Source organism: Pelobates fuscus, chromosome 3, assembly GCF_036172605.1.
Source record: "Pelobates fuscus isolate aPelFus1 chromosome 3, aPelFus1.pri, whole genome shotgun sequence".
NCBI lineage: Eukaryota > Metazoa > Chordata > Amphibia > Anura > Pelobatidae > Pelobates > Pelobates fuscus.
Genome location: NC_086319.1, coordinates 165012679 through 165036775, shown reverse-complemented (window position 1 = coordinate 165036775; position 24097 = coordinate 165012679). Strand labels below are relative to the sequence as shown.

The window sequence follows — 24097 nt, the reverse complement described above, 5'->3', positions numbered from 1 at the left end:
ACACACAGAGGCAGACAGCCATACACACAGAGGCAGACAGCCATACACACAGAGGCAGACAGCCATACACACAGAGGCAGACAGCCATACACACAGAGGCAGACAGCCATACACACAGAGGCAGACAGCCATACACACAGAGGCAGACAGCCATACACACAGAGGCAGACAGCCATACACACAGAGGCAGACAGCCATACACACAGAGGCAGACAGCCATACACACAGAGGCAGACAGCCATACACACAGAGGCAGACAGCCATACACACAGAGGCAGACAGCCATACACACAGAGGCAGACAGCCATACACACAGAGGCAGACAGCCATACACACAGAGGCAGACAGCCATACACACAGAGGCAGACAGCCATACACACAGAGGCAGACAGCCATACACACAGAGGCAGACAGCCATACACACAGAGGCAGACAGCCATACACACAGAGGCAGACAGCCATACACACAGAGGCAGACAGCCATACACACAGAGGCAGACAGCCATACACACAGAGGCAGACAGCCATACACACAGAGGCAGACAGCCATACACACAGAGGCAGACAGCCATACACACAGAGGCAGACAGCCATACACACAGAGGCAGACAGCCATACACACAGAGGCAGACAGCCATACACACAGAGGCAGACAGCCATACACACAGAGGCAGACAGCCATACACACAGAGGCAGACAGCCATACACACAGAGGCAGACAGCCATACACACAGAGGCAGACAGCCATACACACAGAGGCAGACAGCCATACACACAGAGGCAGACAGCCATACACACAGAGGCAGACAGCCATACACACAGAGGCAGACAGCCATACACACAGAGGCAGACAGCCATACACACAGAGGCAGACAGCCATACACACAGAGGCAGACAGCCATACACACAGAGGCAGACAGCCATACACACAGAGGCAGACAGCCATACACACAGAGGCAGACAGCCATACACACAGAGGCAGACAGCCATACACACAGAGGCAGACAGCCATACACACAGAGGCAGACAGCCATACACACAGAGGCAGACAGCCATACACACAGAGGCAGACAGCCATACACACAGAGGCAGACAGCCATACACACAGAGGCAGACAGCCATACACACAGAGGCAGACAGCCATACACACAGAGGCAGACAGCCATACACACAGAGGCAGACAGCCATACACACAGAGGCAGACAGCCATACACACAGAGGCAGACAGCCATACACACAGAGGCAGACAGCCATACACACAGAGGCAGACAGCCATACACACAGAGGCAGACAGCCATACACACAGAGGCAGACAGCCATACACACAGAGGCAGACAGCCATACACACAGAGGCAGACAGCCATACACACAGAGGCAGACAGCCATACACACAGAGGCAGACAGCCATACACACAGAGGCAGACAGCCATACACACAGAGGCAGACAGCCATACACACAGAGGCAGACAGCCATACACACAGAGGCAGACAGCCATACACACAGAGGCAGACAGCCATACACACAGAGGCAGACAGCCATACACACAGAGGCAGACAGCCATACACACAGAGGCAGACAGCCATACACACAGAGGCAGACAGCCATACACACAGAGGCAGACAGCCATACACACAGAGGCAGACAGCCATACACACAGAGGCAGACAGCCATACACACAGAGGCAGACAGCCATACACACAGAGGCAGACAGCCATACACACAGAGGCAGACAGCCATACACACAGAGGCAGACAGCCATACACACAGAGGCAGACAGCCATACACACAGAGGCAGACAGCCATACACACAGAGGCAGACAGCCATACACACAGAGGCAGACAGCCATACACACAGAGGCAGACAGCCATACACACAGAGGCAGACAGCCATACACACAGAGGCAGACAGCCATACACACAGAGGCAGACAGCCATACACACAGAGGCAGACAGCCATACACACAGAGGCAGACAGCCATACACACAGAGGCAGACAGCCATACACACAGAGGCAGACAGCCATACACACAGAGGCAGACAGCCATACACACAGAGGCAGACAGCCATACACACAGAGGCAGACAGCCATACACACAGAGGCAGACAGCCATACACACAGAGGCAGACAGCCATACACACAGAGGCAGACAGCCATACACACAGAGGCAGACAGCCATACACACAGAGGCAGACAGCCATACACACAGAGGCAGACAGCCATACACACAGAGGCAGACAGCCATACACACAGAGGCAGACAGCCATACACACAGAGGCAGACAGCCATACACACAGAGGCAGACAGCCATACACACAGAGGCAGACAGCCATACACACAGAGGCAGACAGCCATACACACAGAGGCAGACAGCCATACACACAGAGGCAGACAGCCATACACACAGAGGCAGACAGCCATACACACAGAGGCAGACAGCCATACACACAGAGGCAGACAGCCATACACACAGAGGCAGACAGCCATACACACAGAGGCAGACAGCCATACACACAGAGGCAGACAGCCATACACACAGAGGCAGACAGCCATACACACAGAGGCAGACAGCCATACACACAGAGGCAGACAGCCATACACACAGAGGCAGACAGCCATACACACAGAGGCAGACAGCCATACACACAGAGGCAGACAGCCATACACACAGAGGCAGACAGCCATACACACAGAGGCAGACAGCCATACACACAGAGGCAGACAGCCATACACACAGAGGCAGACAGCCATACACACAGAGGCAGACAGCCATACACACAGAGGCAGACAGCCATACACACAGAGGCAGACAGCCATACACACAGAGGCAGACAGCCATACACACAGAGGCAGACAGCCATACACACAGAGGCAGACAGCCATACACACAGAGGCAGACAGCCATACACACAGAGGCAGACAGCCATACACACAGAGGCAGACAGCCATACACACAGAGGCAGACAGCCATACACACAGAGGCAGACAGCCATACACACAGAGGCAGACAGCCATACACACAGAGGCAGACAGCCATACACACAGAGGCAGACAGCCATACACACAGAGGCAGACAGCCATACACACAGAGGCAGACAGCCATACACACAGAGGCAGACAGCCATACACACAGAGGCAGACAGCCATACACACAGAGGCAGACAGCCATACACACAGAGGCAGACAGCCATACACACAGAGGCAGACAGCCATACACACAGAGGCAGACAGCCATACACACAGAGGCAGACAGCCATACACACAGAGGCAGACAGCCATACACACAGAGGCAGACAGCCATACACACAGAGGCAGACAGCCATACACACAGAGGCAGACAGCCATACACACAGAGGCAGACAGCCATACACACAGAGGCAGACAGCCATACACACAGAGGCAGACAGCCATACACACAGAGGCAGACAGCCATACACACAGAGGCAGACAGCCATACACACAGAGGCAGACAGCCATACACACACAGAGGCAGACAGCCATACACACAGAGGCAGACAGCCATACACACACAGAGGCAGACAGCCACACACACAGAGGCAGACAGCCACACACACAGAGGCAGACAGCCACACACACAGAGGCAGACAGCCACACACACAGAGGCAGACAGCCACACACACAGACACACACAGAGGCAGACAGCCATACACACAGAGGCAGACAGCCACACACACAGACACACACACTCAGTCAGTCAGTCAGTCAGTCAGTCAGTCAGTCAGTCAGTCAGTCAGTCAGTCAGTCAGACACACACACACACACACACTCAGTCAGTCAGTCAGTCAGTCAGTCAGTCAGTCAGTCAGTCAGTCAGTCAGACACACACACACACACACAGTCAGTCAGTCAGACACACACACACACACACAGGCAGACAGTCAGTCAGTCAGTCAGACACACACACACACACACACAGGCAGACAGTCAGTCAGTCAGTCAGACACACACACACACACACAGGCAGACAGTCAGTCAGTCAGTCAGACACACACACACACACACAGGCAGACAGTCAGTCAGTCAGTCAGACACACACACACACACACAGGCAGTCAGTCAGTCAGTCAGTCACACACACACACACACACAGGCAGACAGTCAGTCACACACACACACACACACAGGCAGACAGTCAGTCAGTCAGTCACACACACACACACACACAGGCAGTCAGTCAGTCAGTCAGTCACACACACACACACACAGGCAGTCAGTCAGTCAGTCAGTCACACACACACACACACAGGCAGTCAGTCAGTCAGTCAGTCACACACACACACACACAGGCAGACAGTCAGTCAGTCAGTCACACACACACACACACACAGGCAGACAGTCAGTCAGTCAGACACACACACACACACACAGGCAGACAGTCAGTCAGTCAGTCAGACACACACACACACACAGGCAGACAGTCAGTCAGTCAGTCAGACACACACACACACACAGGCAGACAGTCAGTCAGTCAGTCAGACACACACACACACACAGGCAGACAGTCAGTCAGTCAGTCAGACACACACACACACACAGGCAGACAGTCAGTCAGTCACACACACACACACACAGGCAGACAGTCAGTCAGTCACACACACACACACACAGGCAGTCAGTCAGTCAGTCAGTCACACACACACACACACAGGCAGTCAGTCAGTCAGTCAGTCACACACACACACACACACAGGCAGACAGTCAGTCAGTCAGTCACACACACACACACACAGGCAGACAGTCAGTCAGTCAGTCACACACACACACACACAGGCAGACAGTCAGTCAGTCAGTCACACACACACACACACAGGCAGACAGTCAGTCAGTCAGTCACACACACACACACACAGGCAGACAGTCAGTCAGTGTCACACACACACACACAGGCAGACAGTCAGTCAGTCAGTCACACACACACACACAGGCAGACAGTCAGTCAGTGTCACACACACACACACAGGCAGACAGTCAGTCAGTCAGTCACACACACACACACAGGCAGACAGTCAGTCAGTCACACACACACACACAGGCAGACAGTCAGTCAGTCAGTCACACACACACACACAGGCAGACAGTCAGTCAGTCACACACACACACACAGGCAGACAGTCAGTCAGTCACACACACACACACAGGCAGACAGTCAGTCAGTCACACACACACACACAGGCAGACAGTCAGTCAGTCACACACACGCACACAGGCAGACAGTCAGTCAGTCACACACACAGACGCACACAGGCAGACAGTCAGTCACACACAGAGGCAGACAGTCATACACACAGACACACACAGAGGCAGAGAGTCACACTCACCTGACAATCCCACAGTTACCTGTGGAGTTCATTGTGGAGGCAGTGCAGCTCCTGGTGACTGTTTGGTGGGGAAGCAGGGACTCCTTCCTGCTTCCCCTGCAGCCGTTTTCCGGCGCTTTTAGCTCCGCCCCCGCTGCAAATTTAATCCACGGCGCCCCCTGCTCCATGGCGCCCTGTGCGGCCGCACAGCTCGCACACCCCTAAGGCCGGCCCTGCTCACATGCAAGACTCTCACATGCAAGACTCTCACTCACATGCAAGACACTCACTCACATGCAAGACTCTCACTCACATGCAAGACTCTCACTCACATGCAAGACTCTCACTCACATGCAAGACTCTCACTCACATGCAAGACTCTCACTCACATGCAAGACTCTCACTCACATGCAAGACTCTCACTCACATGCAAGACTCTCACTCACATGCAAGACTCTCACTCACATGCAAGACTCTCACTCACATGCAAGACTCTCACTCACATGCAAGACTCTCACTCACATGCAAGACTCTCACTCACATGCAAGACTCTCACTCACATGCAAGACTCTCACTCACATGCAAGACTCTCACTCACATGCAAGACTCTCACTCACATGCAAGACTCTCACTCACATGCAAGACTCTCACTCACAGACACTCACTCACAGACACTCACTCACAGACACTCACTCACAGACACTCACTCACAGACACTCACTCACAGACACTCACTCACAGACACTCACTCACAGACACTCACTCACAGACACTCACTCACAGACACTCACTCACAGACACTCACTCACAGACACTCACTCACAGACACTCACTCACAGACACTCACTCACAGACACTCACTCACAGACACTCACTCACAGACACTCACTCACAGACACTCACTCACAGACACTCACTCACAGACACTCACTCACAGACACTCACTCACAGACACTCACTCACAGACACTCACTCACAGACACTCACTCACAGACACTCACTCACAGACACTCACTCACAGACACTCACTCACAGACACTCACTCACAGACACTCACTCACAGACACTCACTCACAGACACTCACTCACAGACACTCACTCACAGACACTCACTCACAGACACTCACTCACAGACACTCACTCACAGACACTCACTCACAGACACTCACTCACAGACACTCACTCACAGACACTCACTCACAGACACTCACTCACAGACACTCACTCACAGACACTCACTCACAGACACTCACTCACAGACACTCACTCACAGACACTCACTCACAGACACTCACTCACAGACACTCACTCACAGACACTCACTCACAGACACTCACTCACAGACACTCACTCACAGACACTCACTCACAGACACTCACTCACAGACACTCACTCACAGACACTCACTCACAGACACTCACTCACAGACACTCACTCACAGACACTCACTCACAGACACTCACTCACAGACACTCACTCACAGACACTCACTCACAGACACTCACTCACAGACACTCACTCACAGACACTCACTCACAGACACTCACTCACAGACACTCACTCACAGACACTCACTCACAGACACTCACTCACAGACACTCACTCACAGACACTCACTCACAGACACTCACTCACAGACACTCACTCACAGACACTCACTCACTCACAGACACTCACTCACTCACAGACACTCACTCACTCACAGACACTCACTCACTCACAGACACTCACTCACTCACAGACACTCACTCACTCACAGACACTCACTCACTCACAGACACTCACTCACTCACAGACACTCACTCACTCACAGACACTCACTCACTCACAGACACTCACTCACTCACAGACACTCACTCACTCACAGACACTCACTCACTCACAGACACTCACTCACTCACAGACACTCACTCACTCACAGACACTCACTCACTCACAGACACTCACTCACTCACAGACACTCACTCACTCACAGACACTCACTCACTCACAGACACTCACTCACTCACAGACACTCACTCACTCAGAGACACTCACTCACTCAGAGACACTCACTCACTCAGAGACACTCACTCACTCAGAGACACTCACTCACTCACAGAGACACTCACTCACTCACAGAGACACTCACTCACTCACACAGACACTCACTCACTCACAGAGACACTCACTCACTCACAGAGACACTCACTCACTCACACAGACACTCACTCATTATTTTAATAAACATTTTCCACCCAGCCTCCCTACCTGGAGAGCTGGTGTGGATGAGGAGTCATTCCCTGGGGTCCAGTGTGGCTGCTGCGCGGCGTGCGGCTGTGCTGTGATCAGACGGCGAGGGAGCTCTAATCTCACCACTCTGCTCCCTCGCGCGCTGTCTGCTGATACCGCGGGAGCCGGAAGAAGACGTCATATTCCGTCTCCCGCGGTATCAGCAGACAGCGCGCGAGGGAGCAGAGCGGTGAAATTAGAGCTCCCTCGCCGTCTGATCACAGCACAGCCGCGCCGGGGGTCGAGATGGTGGCCTGGCAGGAGGGAGAGCTTCCCTCCTGCCGGTCACGGAAACCTTGCGCCCCCAGAGCCGGTGCGCCCTAAGGCGGCCGCCTGTGCCGCCTTATGGACGCGCCGGCCCTGTTGCTGCCCCCCCCCCATGTGACATCACAATGCCCCATCCATATGATCTGCCATGTTAACTAACGCCAGTGCTGCAGTGCCGCCATGTTTACATTAAAAAGCCTGCAGGGACAGGCTATAGACAGGTTCTGGGGACTATAGTGTTTCTTTAATGTGAGGTAAATTAGAGATTAGTGCCACGAATAATATACTAGATTGCCTACTTACAACCAGATGAGGATGATGCTGGGCTCTAGCTGCAGTCTGGCTCCACTGGTCTGGTGTAGAACAGGCTCTCTGGAGGCGATTTGTAACTGTGGTCACAAAAATCAATGTTCTGGGAGAACGGGAAGCAGCTCCATTTTTTGGGGGCCCTTTACACAGCTCAAGGTCTGGGTCCCAGGGTCCACCTTCATGTTCCACCAATGAGTTTGTTCACAGGGGGTGGAATGTGTAGGGGATGTCCTGATATGTGTGTAAGGAATGTATTGTGTGAATCTGTGTTTGTATGTGTAAGGGCTGCAAGGTATGTTGCTGTGTATGTACGGGATGCAGTGTGTGCGTCTGTAAGGGGTGCATTGAGTGTGTGTAAGGAATGCATTGTGTGTGCAAGGGATGCATTGTGTGTAAGGGTTGCATTGCTTGTGTGTGTGTGTGTGTGTGTGTGTGTCTGTTTGTGTAATGCATTGTGTGTTTTTCTGTGTGTAAGGGGTGCATTGTGTGTGTGTGTGTGTGTGATGGGTGTCAATCTTTCCCCCTCCCTTGTCACTCTCTTCTCCCCCCTCCTTTGTCACTCTCTTCTCCCTCCCTTGTCCCTCTCTTCTCCACCCTCCCTTGTCACTCTCTTCTCCCCCGTTGTCACTCTCTACTCCCCTGTTGTCACCCTCTTCTCCCCTCCCCACTCTCATTCCCCCTCCCTGTCAATTTATTCCCCACCTTTCAATTTATCCCCCCACCCTCCCTGTCAATGTATTCCCCCCATCCCTTTTAATGTATCCCCCCTTCCCTTTCAATTTATCCCCCCCTGTTAATTCCCCTCCCTTCCCTTTCAATGTATCCCCCCTTTCAATTTATCTCCACCCCTTTCAATTTATCTCCCCCCCTTTCAATTTATCTCCCCCCCCTTTCAATTTATCTCCCCCCTCCCTTTCAATTTATCTCCCCCCCCTTTCAATTTATCTCCCCCCTCCCTTTCAATTTATCTCCCTCCCCTTTTCTATTTATCTCCCCCCCCCTCTTCCCCCCCCCACCTGTGTTGTAGCGTGGCCGAGCTCTGTATGGTCCGCGGGTACAGGGAACTTTTGTTTCCTGTACCCGGCCGGACTAAAAGGAAGTGCACACTCAGTGTGCACTTCCTGTTAGTCCGGCCGGGTACAGGAGACAGATGCTCCCTGTACCGGCGGACCATACAGGGCTCGGCCACGCTACAGTGAGGATGTGACTCCCTCCTGTTAGTCCCTCTCCTCATGCTTAGCCCGGGCGGGGCGCCCTCATGGACGCACTAGCCCGGGCAAAGCTGCAGCTGCCTGAGGCTCTCTGCAGAGCGCTCGGGCGGCTGCAGCATGAGGGGGGCCGGCGCTCCTGGGGGCTCCCCTTCCCAAGGGGCGCCCTAGGCGGCTGCCTAGTCCGCCTTACAGGTCGCGCCGGCCCTGTCAGAGAACTGGCTGTATAGGGTTAGGCTCCCCAATCTCAACATGGAGATTCATAGTTAGAGCCTCGCATTCACCCAGCTATTGGGATTATAGTCAGGGCCTCACCTGCCACGGCCCACATATTGAATCTTTTACCGTCACCGAGAGGCCAACACCCCACCACCACGCTAGTGGCTCGAGCCCCACGCCCAAACCATAGATAGAGCCTCTCACCTGCCGCTTGGCAACTAGCAGGGCCTCACCTGTCACTGGGTAGAGAGCTTTTTTGCTTTGGCACTATTTATGCCCAACGATATCTTATTAACCAGGTTATTGTTGCTGTGTTGTTGTTCAATGCTTTTGTATAAGAATCATTGGATTTATTGTTTCTATATGTGAAAAAAATATTTGGCACACCAAGGCAATTTGTCATGCCTTAAGTCTGGTATCCTCTTACTTCCGGGTTCCACGGAGCTTAGCCACACCCCCTTATGACACGGTCTCCTTACTTAATGCGACCGCACCAGCTGATAGACGCTGGATTATTGAACTACGTACCGCACTCACGAACCGGCTACAAACTTCTCTGTGAAAGCCATCTGTTACCGGACCGGACTGGAAGACTACACACGTCCCCTGCACCTCTCCTCATCCTCGACTAAAGCCTGAACTCTCTACACACATATCATTGGATATAACCGCCTCTGAGGAGAACTTGGGAACCTGTGTTCTCTTTACCGGAAGCTAAGTAACATTAAACCTCTGTGATAAGAGTTACATATCTAAAGCCTTTATTTCCTGTTACCAAAGTCTTATTATCAATCAACCCAGCTACAGCTATCTTCAACCTATCCACTATTCAAGTTAGCTGCACCTGTCTTGCTTCAGAACAAACTATTGTAATTGCTTATCACCTAACTTGTTAACTCAACAAACAGACTCTAAAGGATTCAGAACCTTCTAATTGCAACCGTTTATTATTTAAAGCTACAGTGCCTGTAATTCTGGACTTAAGAAACCGTTTATTATTTAAAGCTACAGTGCCTGTAATTCTGGACTTAAGCAATCGTTTATTATTTAAAGCTACAGTGCCTGTAATTCTGGACTTAAGAAACCGTTTATTATTTAAAGCTACAGTGCCTGTAATTCTGGACTTAAAGACACAATATCTTATAATTGTTCTAATAAATATTCAAGCTCTAAGAAATCTGCAGTTGTGTTCCTTCATAACAAATGTTAAACGTGACACAATTGCTGCACATGTGCATTAAGTCCACTATACTACTCTATGAGAAGTAATTAGATTGGACAGAAATATGATCAAGGTCTGATGATGTTAGCAGAGGTGGGTTGGGCTGCAGACAAGTGGCTGTCTCAATACTGCATTACAGGTAAGTAAAAGGATAAAGTATGTTTTAGCAAAAAATTTAAAATACCCCACTGACACTCTGGGGTAAAAAATAATATATTTATTTCCCACTACAGTGTTCCTTAAAAAGGGAAATGTAAGTAAGAGTGGAATTGTTGAGAACTTTGTATGTCAGTGTGGTCAATTTGAACAGGATCCTGCAGGGTACAAGAATATTAACTGTCAGCAATAAATTATACTGAGATCCCAAGGTCATATTAAGGTTAAGAGAGGCAGTACACCATGTCCCACCCCTTCCTATCCCACTATTTCCCTTCCTTCCCATTCCTTTTCTCCTATCACCTTCTTCCCTCTCTCTCTTTCTTTCTTGGAGACTTCGTATGCCTCCATATTTCTTCTCCTTACTTTCCTCCCGGATCTGACCGGTAGCGAAGTCTCATTATCGCCGAATAGGTGGGCACAGCTTTGCATAGGTAGAACCGCGGGCGATACCAGCAAGGCACTGGGGGCCCTGGCGGCTATGCGAATGATCGGGGCTACCTTCAACAATCTGTTCCCACCTATACATCATGTAGACCGCTACATGTAGATGCAGTGTGAGAGGTTGTCAGAATACTGGGCTGGTCTGATCTCGGTTATTTTCCTTTTATTTACTCTTTTATATTTAAAAACCTGGCGGAACACCTACAGAGCATGGAATGTGGCAGTTTATACACGATAGACATATGCGATTGTAAAATAATTTTGCATACTATACTCATCTTCTTCAAGTCTACAATATTTGATGTACATTCTGCTATGCGTGTCTTACTGTATCACAATGTTTGTATTACTCCGGTGTGCTGCCTTGTAATAAATAAAGAATAAAAAAAAAAAAAAAAGAGAGGCAGTACAAAGACCAAATAAAAGGGGTGTAGAGTGGAACCTTGGAGGAATCCACCTGACATTGGTAGTGGGGAGGAGGTGGTGCCAAAAAATGACCATTGAGAAATGTAAGATGAGAACCAGGAAAGAACAGTGATGCAGAGTGTTTGAAGAAGGAGCGTGTGGTTAACAATCAAAATCTCTATGGTGGATCAGTGTCAAAGACTGGCAAACAGCATCAAATCCGTGCCTGACTAGGTGTGATTTGCAAAGTGAGCAAGAAGGGCTACATTGTGTTTCTTTTAATATTTTTTTGACAATCTTTATTTCTGTAAGATTTACAGAACATATCAAAATATTTTCCAGAATAGAAAGAAAGATACGTTGTAAAGGCAACCATAAAGTAAGGAAAGCATGAAATCCCACAAGAATACATGTCAAGTAAGCAGATATCTACCGCTAGCAGAGTTATAGAATGCCTCTCATGATTGGTGTATACTTTAACATTTTGCATTAAACTTGAAAGACCAGTAAGTAAGCAATTTCTTCCATCTGAATGTAACAGGCGCGACAATTCTTTTTGGAATTGAGTAAGCTGCGGACAAAATGTGCCATGGAAATATCCCGCCTTCATAGAGAGGCAATAGCAGAGGTGGGGTTATATAGTGAAGAAGCGAGAAAAGATATGAGAGCCAGGAAGGTGGGTGAAGCGGACGGGGATGACAGAGTGAGGAAGGAGTAGAAGGGATGGAAATGAGAAGGGGGAGGGGGCGAATGGGGAAAGGAAAGCAAGATATGATGGATTTTTAGTCTATTTGAAGCCCTCATTCGTCACACAGCCCTCATTCGTCACACCATCACTTACGCACCGGTGCTAATGTAGTACAGCCAAGATCTCCCCATCTCCTCATGTCTTTCCATGCGGCCCGTTATCATTTCTTTTCATAATATCTATTTTTCTACTTCAGAAGACACAACTCATCCAGGATAGATCCTAAAGCTGTCCCGCAGCACTGGGACTTGAACCAGCTTCCGAAAGTGGGATACAAGGTTAGTGTGTATCAAGGGAAATACATAAAATGCGGTGTTATACACTGTGGTGATATAAGCATACTTAGGGGTTTATAGATAAAGAGAAAACACTTGACAACAAACAAGTAAAGGAAAATGTCTATACCATGATGAACTAGGTATAGCAAAGTAGCTGGATGGCCAGGAAGCCACATGAGGCATTTTTAACAAGTCCTCGTTCATAGACATGGGTATAAGTAAGAATTTGTTATAAACATATAGGATGGTTTTCTCCATGGCCACTCACTGTTTTGTCAGCTACGTTTTTTTTTTTTGGAACCATAGCTCTCTGTGAATATGGCTGTTAAGGGATAATATTCAGGAATTTGTTTTGAACAACAATGTCATTAGTAGGAATCAACATTGTTTTATGAAAGACAGCTTACGTCAGACTAACATTGTTTTCTTAAGAGAAAAGGGACCTCAGAGGGGATATGATAGCTCTATACAATGATATGCATGGTCAATACAAACTACTATCTGGTAACTTGTGCATCAGCAGGAATATACAAGAGGTCTTCCAATTATACTGGAAGAAATGTGTTTTCGCTTATAGCAAGGGTACGGTTTATTTTAAGTAAGAACAATGTGGAATTCCCTGCCCCAAAAAATAATAATTATTATTCAAGGATATAATTAAAGGGTTACACTGGTTTTGGTTAAAGTAACCCTGTCTGTGATGGTTTCTCCCCCCCCGCCCGAATGCAAAACAAGTAACAAAAAAACCGTAAACTTAGCTGGTTTCCATCACACAGGCCAAGTTCTCCACTCAGCCCGATACTCCTTGGCTGATGTCACTCCTCCTTGATGGAGGCAGAGACAGGTCAGGAAAGATGGACACCAATTGGCGGTCTAGCAAAGCACGCTGTAAGTGCTGTGAGCAAGTCTCCAGGCTACATGACCACTTCAAATCACTGTAGTAGTCATGGTACTTGGAGTAACCTTTAATATATATGTAAACAGATTGTTGATCCAAGGGGAAATCTGTTTGCCATTACGGAGCCCAAAGGGATTTTTTCCTATTTTGTGGCATAGTTGGCCATGGCCTGAATCCTTTTTTTTCACTTCTTTTGGATCAACAGGATAAAAAAATGTTTTTAAAGGTTGGACTGGATGGACCTAAAGCTGTGTGCGTGAGTGTATTGTATTGCTTATTCAATAATCTCCTGCTGGACAGACCTCGTAGGCAAGAATGAAACACTTCTCATTGAAGGTGTGGGGAAAGTAGGAGCAGTGCACCGGTAGCACTTAACAAGATGAGTAACCTTTTTACCTTTATAATGCATTGACAATATAAGTGATAGAAAAAAATACAAAATGGTGAGAGCACTCAAGATAGTATAAATATTACCCAAACTCTGTCAGTCAATCTAAAATATTAAAACAGAAGAGAAAGACATCTGGTAATATAGTTAAAACAAAATATTTGTATAGCAAGTATTGGTCTCACTCACATATACTGAGCCACTTAAAAGCTGGCTCAAACTTCAGGCTTGAAAACAGTGGAAAACAGGAGTTCTCGTAGGAACTTCCAAGAATTCTGTAACTGGTACCTCCAATTTCATTCAGGACGCCAAATGAAGGCGGTTACAAATAAAATTTATTGAAATAAATAAAACAGAATAAAATAGCTTGGAAAATAAGTCCCATAAAGTATAAGTCCAGTCCCTCAACGCGTTTCGGCTCTCGCCTTCATCCGTAGTATTTCCACTGTTGTAAGTCTCTAGTTTATATACCGAAGATATTGGCGCCTTTTCTGTTTCAATTGCCGTTCTTCTGTTTCCTGTTACGTCCCGTGCGTCATGACGTCAACCCGCGTCCTTACGTCACGACGTCATTACTTCCGGGTCACTTCGTCTCTCTCCGGAAAAAAGACGTTGTTCCGTTCGGGTTGACGCCAGACTGGCAAAACACAGTAATACCTTAAAGTGACAAACTATTAAATCACTAAATTCACATCATACACATTTATATAATGATTTTAGTAAACCAAACTTTGATAAAACACAAAATAATAAGACATATCAAGTTACAACTTCTAGCATTAAAATCGAGTAAAAGGAACATCAGGGAAAAGAATTTACGAGATATAAGCGGAGAAATAGATAATTACAATACATTATCTCTAAAAATTGAAAATCTCTTAATAATTTGATCTTAAAAACATATATAAAATATAGCATGATAAAACTTACGATTAGTTTAATAAAACTTAATGTTGGAAATTAAAGATAAAAATAAAAATTAGATAAAGGATAAAAACAAGTGTATAAGGGAAAAGAAGGGAAAAGCATTGTTAAATAAATGAATTAATTTCAAAATCAACATTTAGTCCTTTTCGGGCTAATGTATCTAATTCAAACATCCACTTCATTTCAGTTAGGCTTAAAGTGCGATCTTTATCTCCACCTCTCCAGTGGATGTGGATTTTATCAATACCCATAAAATCAATGCCCTGAGGATCCCCATTGTGAGCTTCTAAAAAATGTTTCGATACACTGTGGTTAATACACTTTCTTTGGATATTATAAATGTGTTCTCTTATTCTTATCTTTAGGGGGCGTGAAGTCTTCCCCACATATTGATAACCACATTTACACATTAATAAATAAATTACGTCCTTCATTTGGCATGTAATGAAAGGGCGTATAGGGTATTCTTTTTTTGTAGCAAAGGTCATTATGTCATTCTGGGAGGATAGTCATATCTTCTCTAGAGAGAATATTGGGGCAAATCTGGTCCTCTACAGATGCTATATCGATGACATTTTTATTATCTGGAGGGGAAGTAAAGAAACCCTAGAAAATTTTAATAATTTATTCATTTATTAAATAATTAATTTAATATTAAATTATCTTATGATATTAGCTCCGAACAAATACATTTTTTAGATTTGACTATTTATATAGAGGATTATAAGATTAAAAGTAAAACCTTTTTTTAAAAAGTCGATGTGAATAGTTTCATAGACCTACAAAGCTGCCTTTTTAAACCATGGCTTAGTAATATACCAAAGGGCCAATTTCTAAGAGTAAAACAAAATTGTACTGATGAGAAAGAATATTTAAAACAAACTAATATATTAAGAAGTAAATTTATTGAGAAAGGATATGATAGTAGCCAATTAAATGATATTAAGAATGAGATTGGAGAAAAAAAATAGAGGGTCTCTTCTACAATACAAAATAAAAAATGTAAACGAGAAAGATAAAGAAGAAAAAAATCCCGTTAATTTTTAATTTTAGTTCTAATAATCATGTACTGCGGAAAATAATTAACAAACATTGGGATCTGCTAAAGGAAGATTACGAAATACTTCCATTTTTAGACCAAAAACCAAATTCATTTTTAGAGTGGCTAGAAATTTTAAACAGATCTTAAAAAAAAGCTTTTTAGATAAGGATAAAATTAAACTTGAAAGGATTTTTTTACAGACTAGTAAAGGTTTTTATTACTGTGGTAATTGTAGGGGCTGTAGTTTTAGGTCTAATAGTAAGAGGAAAATAGAGAAATTTACCTCCTTTGCTACAAAAAGAAAAAGAATACCCTATACGCCCTTTCATTACATGTCAAATGAAGGACGTAATTTATTTATTAATGTGTAAATGTGGTTATCAATATGTGGGGAAGACTTCACGCCCCCTAAAGATAAGAATAAGAGAACACATTTATAATATCCAAAGAAAGTTTATTAACCGCAGTGTATCGAAACATTTTTTAGAAGCTCACAATGGGGATCCTCAGGGCATTGATTTTATGGGTATTGATAAAATCCACATCCACTGGAGAGGTGGAGATAAAGATCGCACTTTAAGCCTAACTGAAATGAAGTGGATGTTTGAATTAGATACATTAGCCCGAAAAGGACTAAATGTTGATTTTGAAATTAATTCATTTATTTAACAATGCTTTTCCCTTCTTTTCCCTTATACACTTGTTTTTATCCTTTATCTAATTTTTTTTTTTTTTTTTTTTTAAATTCTTTATTTTTGTAGTGCTCAGAATTAGACATGTTTATAGTGCCACGAAAGCAGATATAAGCCAAAAGATTAACACAAGATATTTGGTAACATGGCAAGCATTAACAGCACAATTTTTTTAGAGAGTACATGAAGTAAAATTAGACAGTTTGAGTAAACTTATATGCTTTTAGAGATTAAACGTAGTTGAGACCTACGTGGGTAGTGAGGCCTCTAGGGCTGTGTAGGTGTGTGAGCATTTTGGACAATTGTCGGTTGCCTTAGGCCAGTGATGGCGAACCTATGGCACGCGTGCCACAGGTGGCACGCCGGGCCCTTTCTGTGGGCACGCGGCCATAGGTTTGCCATCACTGCAGAGTAGGCGCAGGCGCCTACTCTGCTTCCGGTTCGGGAGGCAGGGGAGGGATCTTTGCAGCAGCTCCCCTGTCCTCCCGCGAGCAAGCTGTGTGGAGCGTTGCCGCGCGTTACCATGGCAACGCTCCACACAGCATCGCGCGGGAGGACAGGGGAGCTGCTGCAAAGATCCCTCCCCTGCCTCCCCCTGCCTCCCGAACCGGAAGCACTACTTGCCACCACCGGACCACCAGGGATGGCTGTGTCCCCCCCTTCATTAAAGGTAAGAAGGGAGGGGAGAAGATAATTTAATGTACTTTTTTTTTTTTTTCTCCAAACGTTTACCCCCCACCCCCACACACCGCACCCCTACCCCCAGCAGTACCCCTACCCCCCACACACACTGCACCCCTACCCCCCAGCAGTACCCCTACCCCCACACACACAGCACCCCTACCCCCCCAGCAGTACCCCTACCCCCCCAGCAGTACCCCTACCCCCCACACACACCGCACCCCTACCCCCAGCAGTACCCCTACCCCCCCCACACACAGCACCCCTACCCCCCAGCAGTACCCCTACCCCCCACACACACCGCACCCCTACCCCCCAGCAGTACCCCTACCCCCCACACACACCGCACCCCTACCCCCCAGCAGTACCCCTACCCCCCACACACACAGCACCCCTACCCCCAGCAGTACCCCTACCCCCCACACACACAGCACCCCTACCCCCCACACACACAGCACCCCTACCCCCCCCCACACACAGCACCCCTACCCACCACACACACAGCACCCCTGCCCCCCCCCCAGCAGTACTCCTACCCCCCACACACGGCACCCCTACCCCCCAGCAGTACCCCTACCCCCCACACACACAGCACCCCTACCCCCCAGCAGTACCCCTACCCCCCCACACACAGCACCCCTACCCCACACACACACAGCACCCCTACCCCACACACACACAGCACCCCTACCCCCCAGCAGAACCCCTACCCCCCACACACAGCACCCCTACCCCCCAGCAGTACCCCTACCCCACACACACACAGCACCCCTACCCCCCCCACACACAGCACCCCTGCCCCCCCAGCAGTTCTCCTACCCCCCACACACAGCACCCCTGCCCCCCCAGCAGTTCTCCTACCCCCCCACACACAGCACCCCTACCCCCCAGCAGTACCCCTACCCCCCACACACACAGCACCCCTACCCCCAGCACTACTCCTATCCCCGCCACACACACAGCACCCCTACCCCCCAGCAGTACCCCTACCCCCCCACACACACAGCACCCCTACCCCCGCCACACACACAGCACCCCTACCCCCCACACACACAGCACCCCTGCCCCCCCAGCAGTACTCCTACCGCCCCACACACAGCACCCCTACCCCCCAGCAGTACCCCTACCCCCCACACACACAGCACCCCTACCCCCCAGCAGTACCCCTACCCCCCCACACACAGCACCCCTACCCCACACACACACAGCACCCCTACCCCACACACACACAGCACCCCTACCCCCCAGCAGAACCCCTACCCCCCACACACAGCACCCCTACCCCCCAGCAGTACCCCTACCCCACACACACACAGCACCCCTACCCCCCCCACACACAGCACCCCTGCCCCCCCAGCAGTTCTCCTACCCCCCACACACAGCACCCCTGCCCCCCCAGCAGTTCTCCTACCCCCCCACACACAGCACCCCTACCCCCCAGCAGTACCCCTACCCCCCACACACACAGCACCCCTACCCCCAGCACTACTCCTATCCCCGCCACACACACAGCACCCCTACCCCCCAGCAGTACCCCTACCCCCCCACACACACAGCACCCCTACCCCCGCCACACACACAGCACCCCTACCCCCCACACACACAGCACCCCTGCCCCCCCAGCAGTACTCCTACCGCCCCACACACAGCACCCCTACCCCCCAGCAGTACCCCTACCCCCCACACACACAGCACCCCTACCCCCCAGCAGTACCCCTACCCCCCCCACACACAGCACCCTTACCCCACACACACACAGCACCCCTACCCCCCAGCAGTACCCCTACCCCCCACACACACAGCACCCTTACCCCCCAGAAGTACCCCGACCCCCCCACACACAGAGCACCCCTACCCCCCAGCAGTACCCCTACCCCCACACACAGCACCCCTACCCCCCAGCAGTACTCCTACCCCCACACATACAGCACCCCTACCCCCAGCAATACTCCTACCCCCCACACACAGCACCCCTACCCCCCCCCACACACACAGCACCCCTACCCCCCCACACACACAGCACCCCTACCCCCCCCCACACACAGAACCCCTACCCCCCAGCAGAACCCCTACCCCCCACACACAGCACCCCTACCCCCCAGCAGTACCCCTACCCCACACACACACAGCACCCCTACCCCCCACACACACAGCACCCTTGCCCCCCCAGCAGTTCTCCTACCCCCCCCACACAGCACCCCTACCCCCCAGCAGTACTCCTACCCCCCCCACACACAGCACCCCTACCCCCCAGCAGTACTCCTATCCCCGCCACACACACAGCACCCCTACCCCCCAGCAGTACCCCTTCCCCCCCACACACACAGCACCCCTACCCCCGCCACACACACAGCACCCCTACCCCCCAGCAGTACCCCTACCCCCCCACACACACACAGCACCCCTACCCCCGCCACACACACAGCACCCCTACCCCCCAGCAGTACCCCTACCCCCCACACACACACAGCACCCCTACCCCCCCACACACGCAGCACCCCTACCCCCCCCCAGCAGTACCCCTACCCACCACAGTACCCCTCCCCTCCCTCACACACACACACACACACACACACCCCTCAATGCATTGTGTGTGCGTGTACTCAGCAGACTGTCTGGGTACTCAGCAGACTGTCTGGGTACTCAGCAGACTGCCTGGGTACTCAGCAGACTGCCTGGGTACTCAGCAGACTGTCTGGGTACTCAGCAGACTGCCTGGGTACTCAGCAGACTGTCTGTGTACTCAGTCAGACTGTGTACTCAGTCAGACTGTGTACTCAGTCAGACTGTGTACTCAGTCAGACTGTGTACTCAGTCAGACTGTGTACTCAGTCAGACTGTGTACTCAGTCAGACTGTGTACTCAGTCAGACTGTGTACTCAGTCAGACTGTGTACTCAGTCAGACTGTGTACTCAGCAGACTGTGTACTCAGCAGACTGTGTACTCAGCAGACTGTGTACTCAGCAGACTGTGTACTCAGCAGACTGTGTACTCAGCAGACTGTCTGTCTGTGTACTCAGCAGACTGTCTGTCTGTGTATTCATCAGTCTCTATATTCAGCAGTCTCGTGTGTGTTTGTGTGTATTCAGCAGTCTCTATATTCAGCAGTCTCGTGTGTGTTTGTGTGTATTCAGCAGTCTGTGTGTATATGTATTGCATTTGTTGGAGATACTAATAAATATAAGCTTAATTTTATCTATTTATATCATTATTTAAAATTTGTATCATTGAACTCTCTGTTGTTGTGTTGTTAATTAGTTCGGACAACAGTCCGAGTTGTTTTTTCTAAACTTAAACCTCAATATTCAGGTTTAATTGCCGTGTTGGCACTTTAAGGAAAAAAAATTGGCATGTATTGCGGTTTGGGCACTCGGGCTCAAAAAGGTTCGCCATCACTGCCTTAGGCCATATGTGTAGCGTATGAGATTATCCAGGGAGTGCAAAGGTTAATGAGCATGAAGCACAGTGTTGCGAGCATTATAAGTGTGAATGTGTCTGCTGGTCGGCATGCTGTGTGTGACATTTGCTTAGGTGCATGATATGCTAAACTCAAGCTCGAATATGAGTAACTTGAAAAGACACATGTGATACACACTAAAGCAGCTTCAACTTTTAAGATTAGACTTTAGAGTGTCCACCCCAAGTGAGTCCCACGCCAGTTAGGTGAGGGTCAGCGTTTGCATGCCAGGCGACCCGTCCTTATGCAGTGAGGATGTCTTTATTGGGACATAAGGTTTGGTGACTGCTGTAGTACTTTTAGTCCCTTTATGGCTTATTGGCAGTCCAGTCTGGTACTTGTCGTGGGCTGAAGAGAGGACCCAATTACCATGTCGGTTTTAGGTGGCAGTCCTTGCTGTTCGGTCCCCTTGCGGTGAGCCGATCGGAATGGCAGGTCAGACCAGGGTGTTGCATCATTGTCGCTCGATGTGGTTGGTGTCCTCCAGCATGTCAGGTATTAGTGCAGTCTCCCCATAGCGTGTCTTGTGGGGTCTTAGCACTCACTCCGCCAGCCTGTCTGAGTCGGCAGTCCGCTTGTGTGGCGTCGGGAGAGGTGAGTGCGCCTGGCGGTCCTCAGGGTCGCCTGCCACGCGGCCTCCGCCATTTTGGGGGTGGCCTGTGTTCTAGGTCCGCTCTGCTGCTGTTCCTTGCGCCGATGTCATGGCGCTCTGATGGGCGTGGGGGACCGGGATTACCCCCGCCGGTCCAGAGGGGGGGGGGGGGGGGAACAGGGCCAGACCCGCCTAGCCCTGTGTTTCTGCCTTGCCGCTGGTGGGCAGGAGAGCTGGGCAGCGGCCGTCCACCCTACTCACCACCCGAGCGGTCCTCATCTTGTGCGACAGGGATCGCCCCTCCGAGGGGTTAAAACTTCGTAGCAAGCCTCTCCTCGGGACCAGGGTGGCCTCTTGCACTGGGTTACAGCAGACAGTCGTCAGGTAAATGTTATGCCGGGTTTTAGAGGTTAAAATTGGAGAGTTTTGCAGGAGCTACTCCATTATGCGACTGTTCAGCCTGGCGGTCCAGCCCCGCCCCCTTTATTTTTATTTTTATCTTTAATTTCCAACATTAAGTTTTATTAAACTAATCGTAAGTTTTATTATGCTATATTTTATATATGTTTTTAAGATCAAATTATTAAGAGATTTTCAATTTTTAGAGATAATGTATTGTAATTATCTATTTCTCCGCTTATATATCGTAAATTCTTTTCCCTGATGTTCCTTTTACTCGATTTTAATGCTAGAAGTTGTAACTTGATATGTCTTATTATTTTGTGTTTTATCAAAGTTTGGTTTACTAAAATCATTATATAAATGTGTATGATGTGAATTTAGTGATTTAATAGTTTGTCACTTTAAGGTATTACTGTGTTTTGCCAGTCTGGCGTCAACCCGAACGGAACGACGTCTTTTTTCCGGAGAGAGACGAAGTGACCCGGAAGTAATGACGTTGTGACGTAAGGACGCGGGTTGACGTCATGACGCACGGGACGTAACAGGAAACGGAAGAACGGCAATTGAAACAGAAAAAGCGCCAATATCTTCGGTATATAAACTGGAGACTTACAACAGTGGAAATACTCAGGATGAAGGCGAGAGCCGAAACGCGTTGAGGGACTGGACTTATACTTTATGGGACTTATTTTCCAAGCAATTTTATTCGGTTTTATTTATTTCAATAAATTTTATTTGTAACCACCTTCATTTGGCGTCCTGAATGAAATTGGAGGTACCAGTTACAGAATTATTGGAAGTTCCTACGAGAAGTCCTGTTTTCCACTGTTTTCAAGCCTGAAGTTTGAGCCAGCTTTTAAGTGGCTCAGTATATGTGAGTGAGACCAATACTTGCTATACAAATATTTTGTTTTAACTATATTACCCGATGTCTTTCTCTTCTGTTTTAATATTTTAGATTGACTGACAGAGTTTGGGTAATATTTATACTATCTTGAGTGCTCTCACCATTTTGTTTTTTTTTTTCTATCACTTGTTGTATTTGTGGTGGTGTGGCCCACAGAGGTGATTGTAGCACCATTTCATTTTAGGATTTTTTTTTTTTTAATTCTTTATTTTGAATTTCAAGTGGTATACGTTTTGGGGGTGGGGGTACAGAAAGAAAGTAGGGGGATAGAAGTCATAGTGTATAATTGCATTACATTGAGTGGTTTTTCATGGTTATCCGGCTTTCCACATGCAAGTGGAAGTCCTCAGTTTATGTTTTCAACACATTTTCGTTTCAAGTATACTTTTTACCTTTCCTATCACAATGCAGTTCTTTGTCCTTCTAGGGTTTGGGGTGGGGTACAGAATCAAGAGGGATGGGGGACAGGGTGCCCTCTCATAGCTGTGTGTTGCTTACATTTTGAGGTATATCTTGCATCCTATTCGTGTCTCGCATTCAGTTTGCCGAGTACCTCTTGGTGATGGGCTCGGGGAGTTGGGTTAATTGCGCTATCAGTCGTGCCTTGTCTGTTTAGTATGGTAAGGTGTTTGGGGATGAGGGGTGGGGTCAACGTTTCGTCCTGAATTGTCTTTTTTGGTTTTTCCCCTTTTGTTGGTGAGGTGGGTGCGTGGTTGGTGACGGTGGGTCTCAGGTTTTCATTGGTCTAATGTGCGTTTCTGGTAGGTTTTGCGATGTTGTGGTGTCTGGTAGCAGTGTGGTTCTGGGTGGTGGGGAGGGATGGGGGGACCTTTATCGCTCTGAAATGTGTGGTGTGTGTGCGGCCTGCTCAGTGTGTGCCGGCAAGGGTCGGGAATTCGTAGAACCATGGGTCCCAGATTTTGTGGAAGTGTTTGGTGGTGTCGTTTATTTTTCGTCTGATTGTCTCCATGGTCGGTGTTTCGTTACTGCCCCATTTTTCAGCCTTCAGGCTGTCAATGCTATCTTTGCTGTCAGTTTGTTTTGTGCTCTGGGTATATCTGTGCGTGGTTTCGATAGCAGCCAGATCCACGGGTTTAGTGGGATGTCAGTATGTAGGATGCTAGAGACCATGGTCGCTACTTGTTGTCAGATTCGTTTGATTTGGGGGCATTCCCATGATTGGTGAAGGTAGGTTCCCTTTTGGCCGCATCCCTTCCAGCACAAGTCTGTGCCTGACCTGCCCATCTGTTTAAGCTTGAGGGGGGT

The 24097-nt window shown here is 48.7% G+C and overlaps 1 protein-coding gene across 1 annotated transcript in view; it reads left to right on the top strand.

Moving 5' to 3' along the window:
• Nucleotides 1–24097, top strand: part of LOC134601682 (uncharacterized) — a 152922-nt gene that overhangs the window by 116378 nt on the left and 12447 nt on the right. The window contains exon 14 of the mRNA XM_063446197.1: nucleotides 12763–12844. Coding sequence (XP_063302267.1) covers nucleotides 12763–12844 — 82 coding nt within the window. The remainder of the gene's footprint in view (nucleotides 1–12762; nucleotides 12845–24097) is intronic.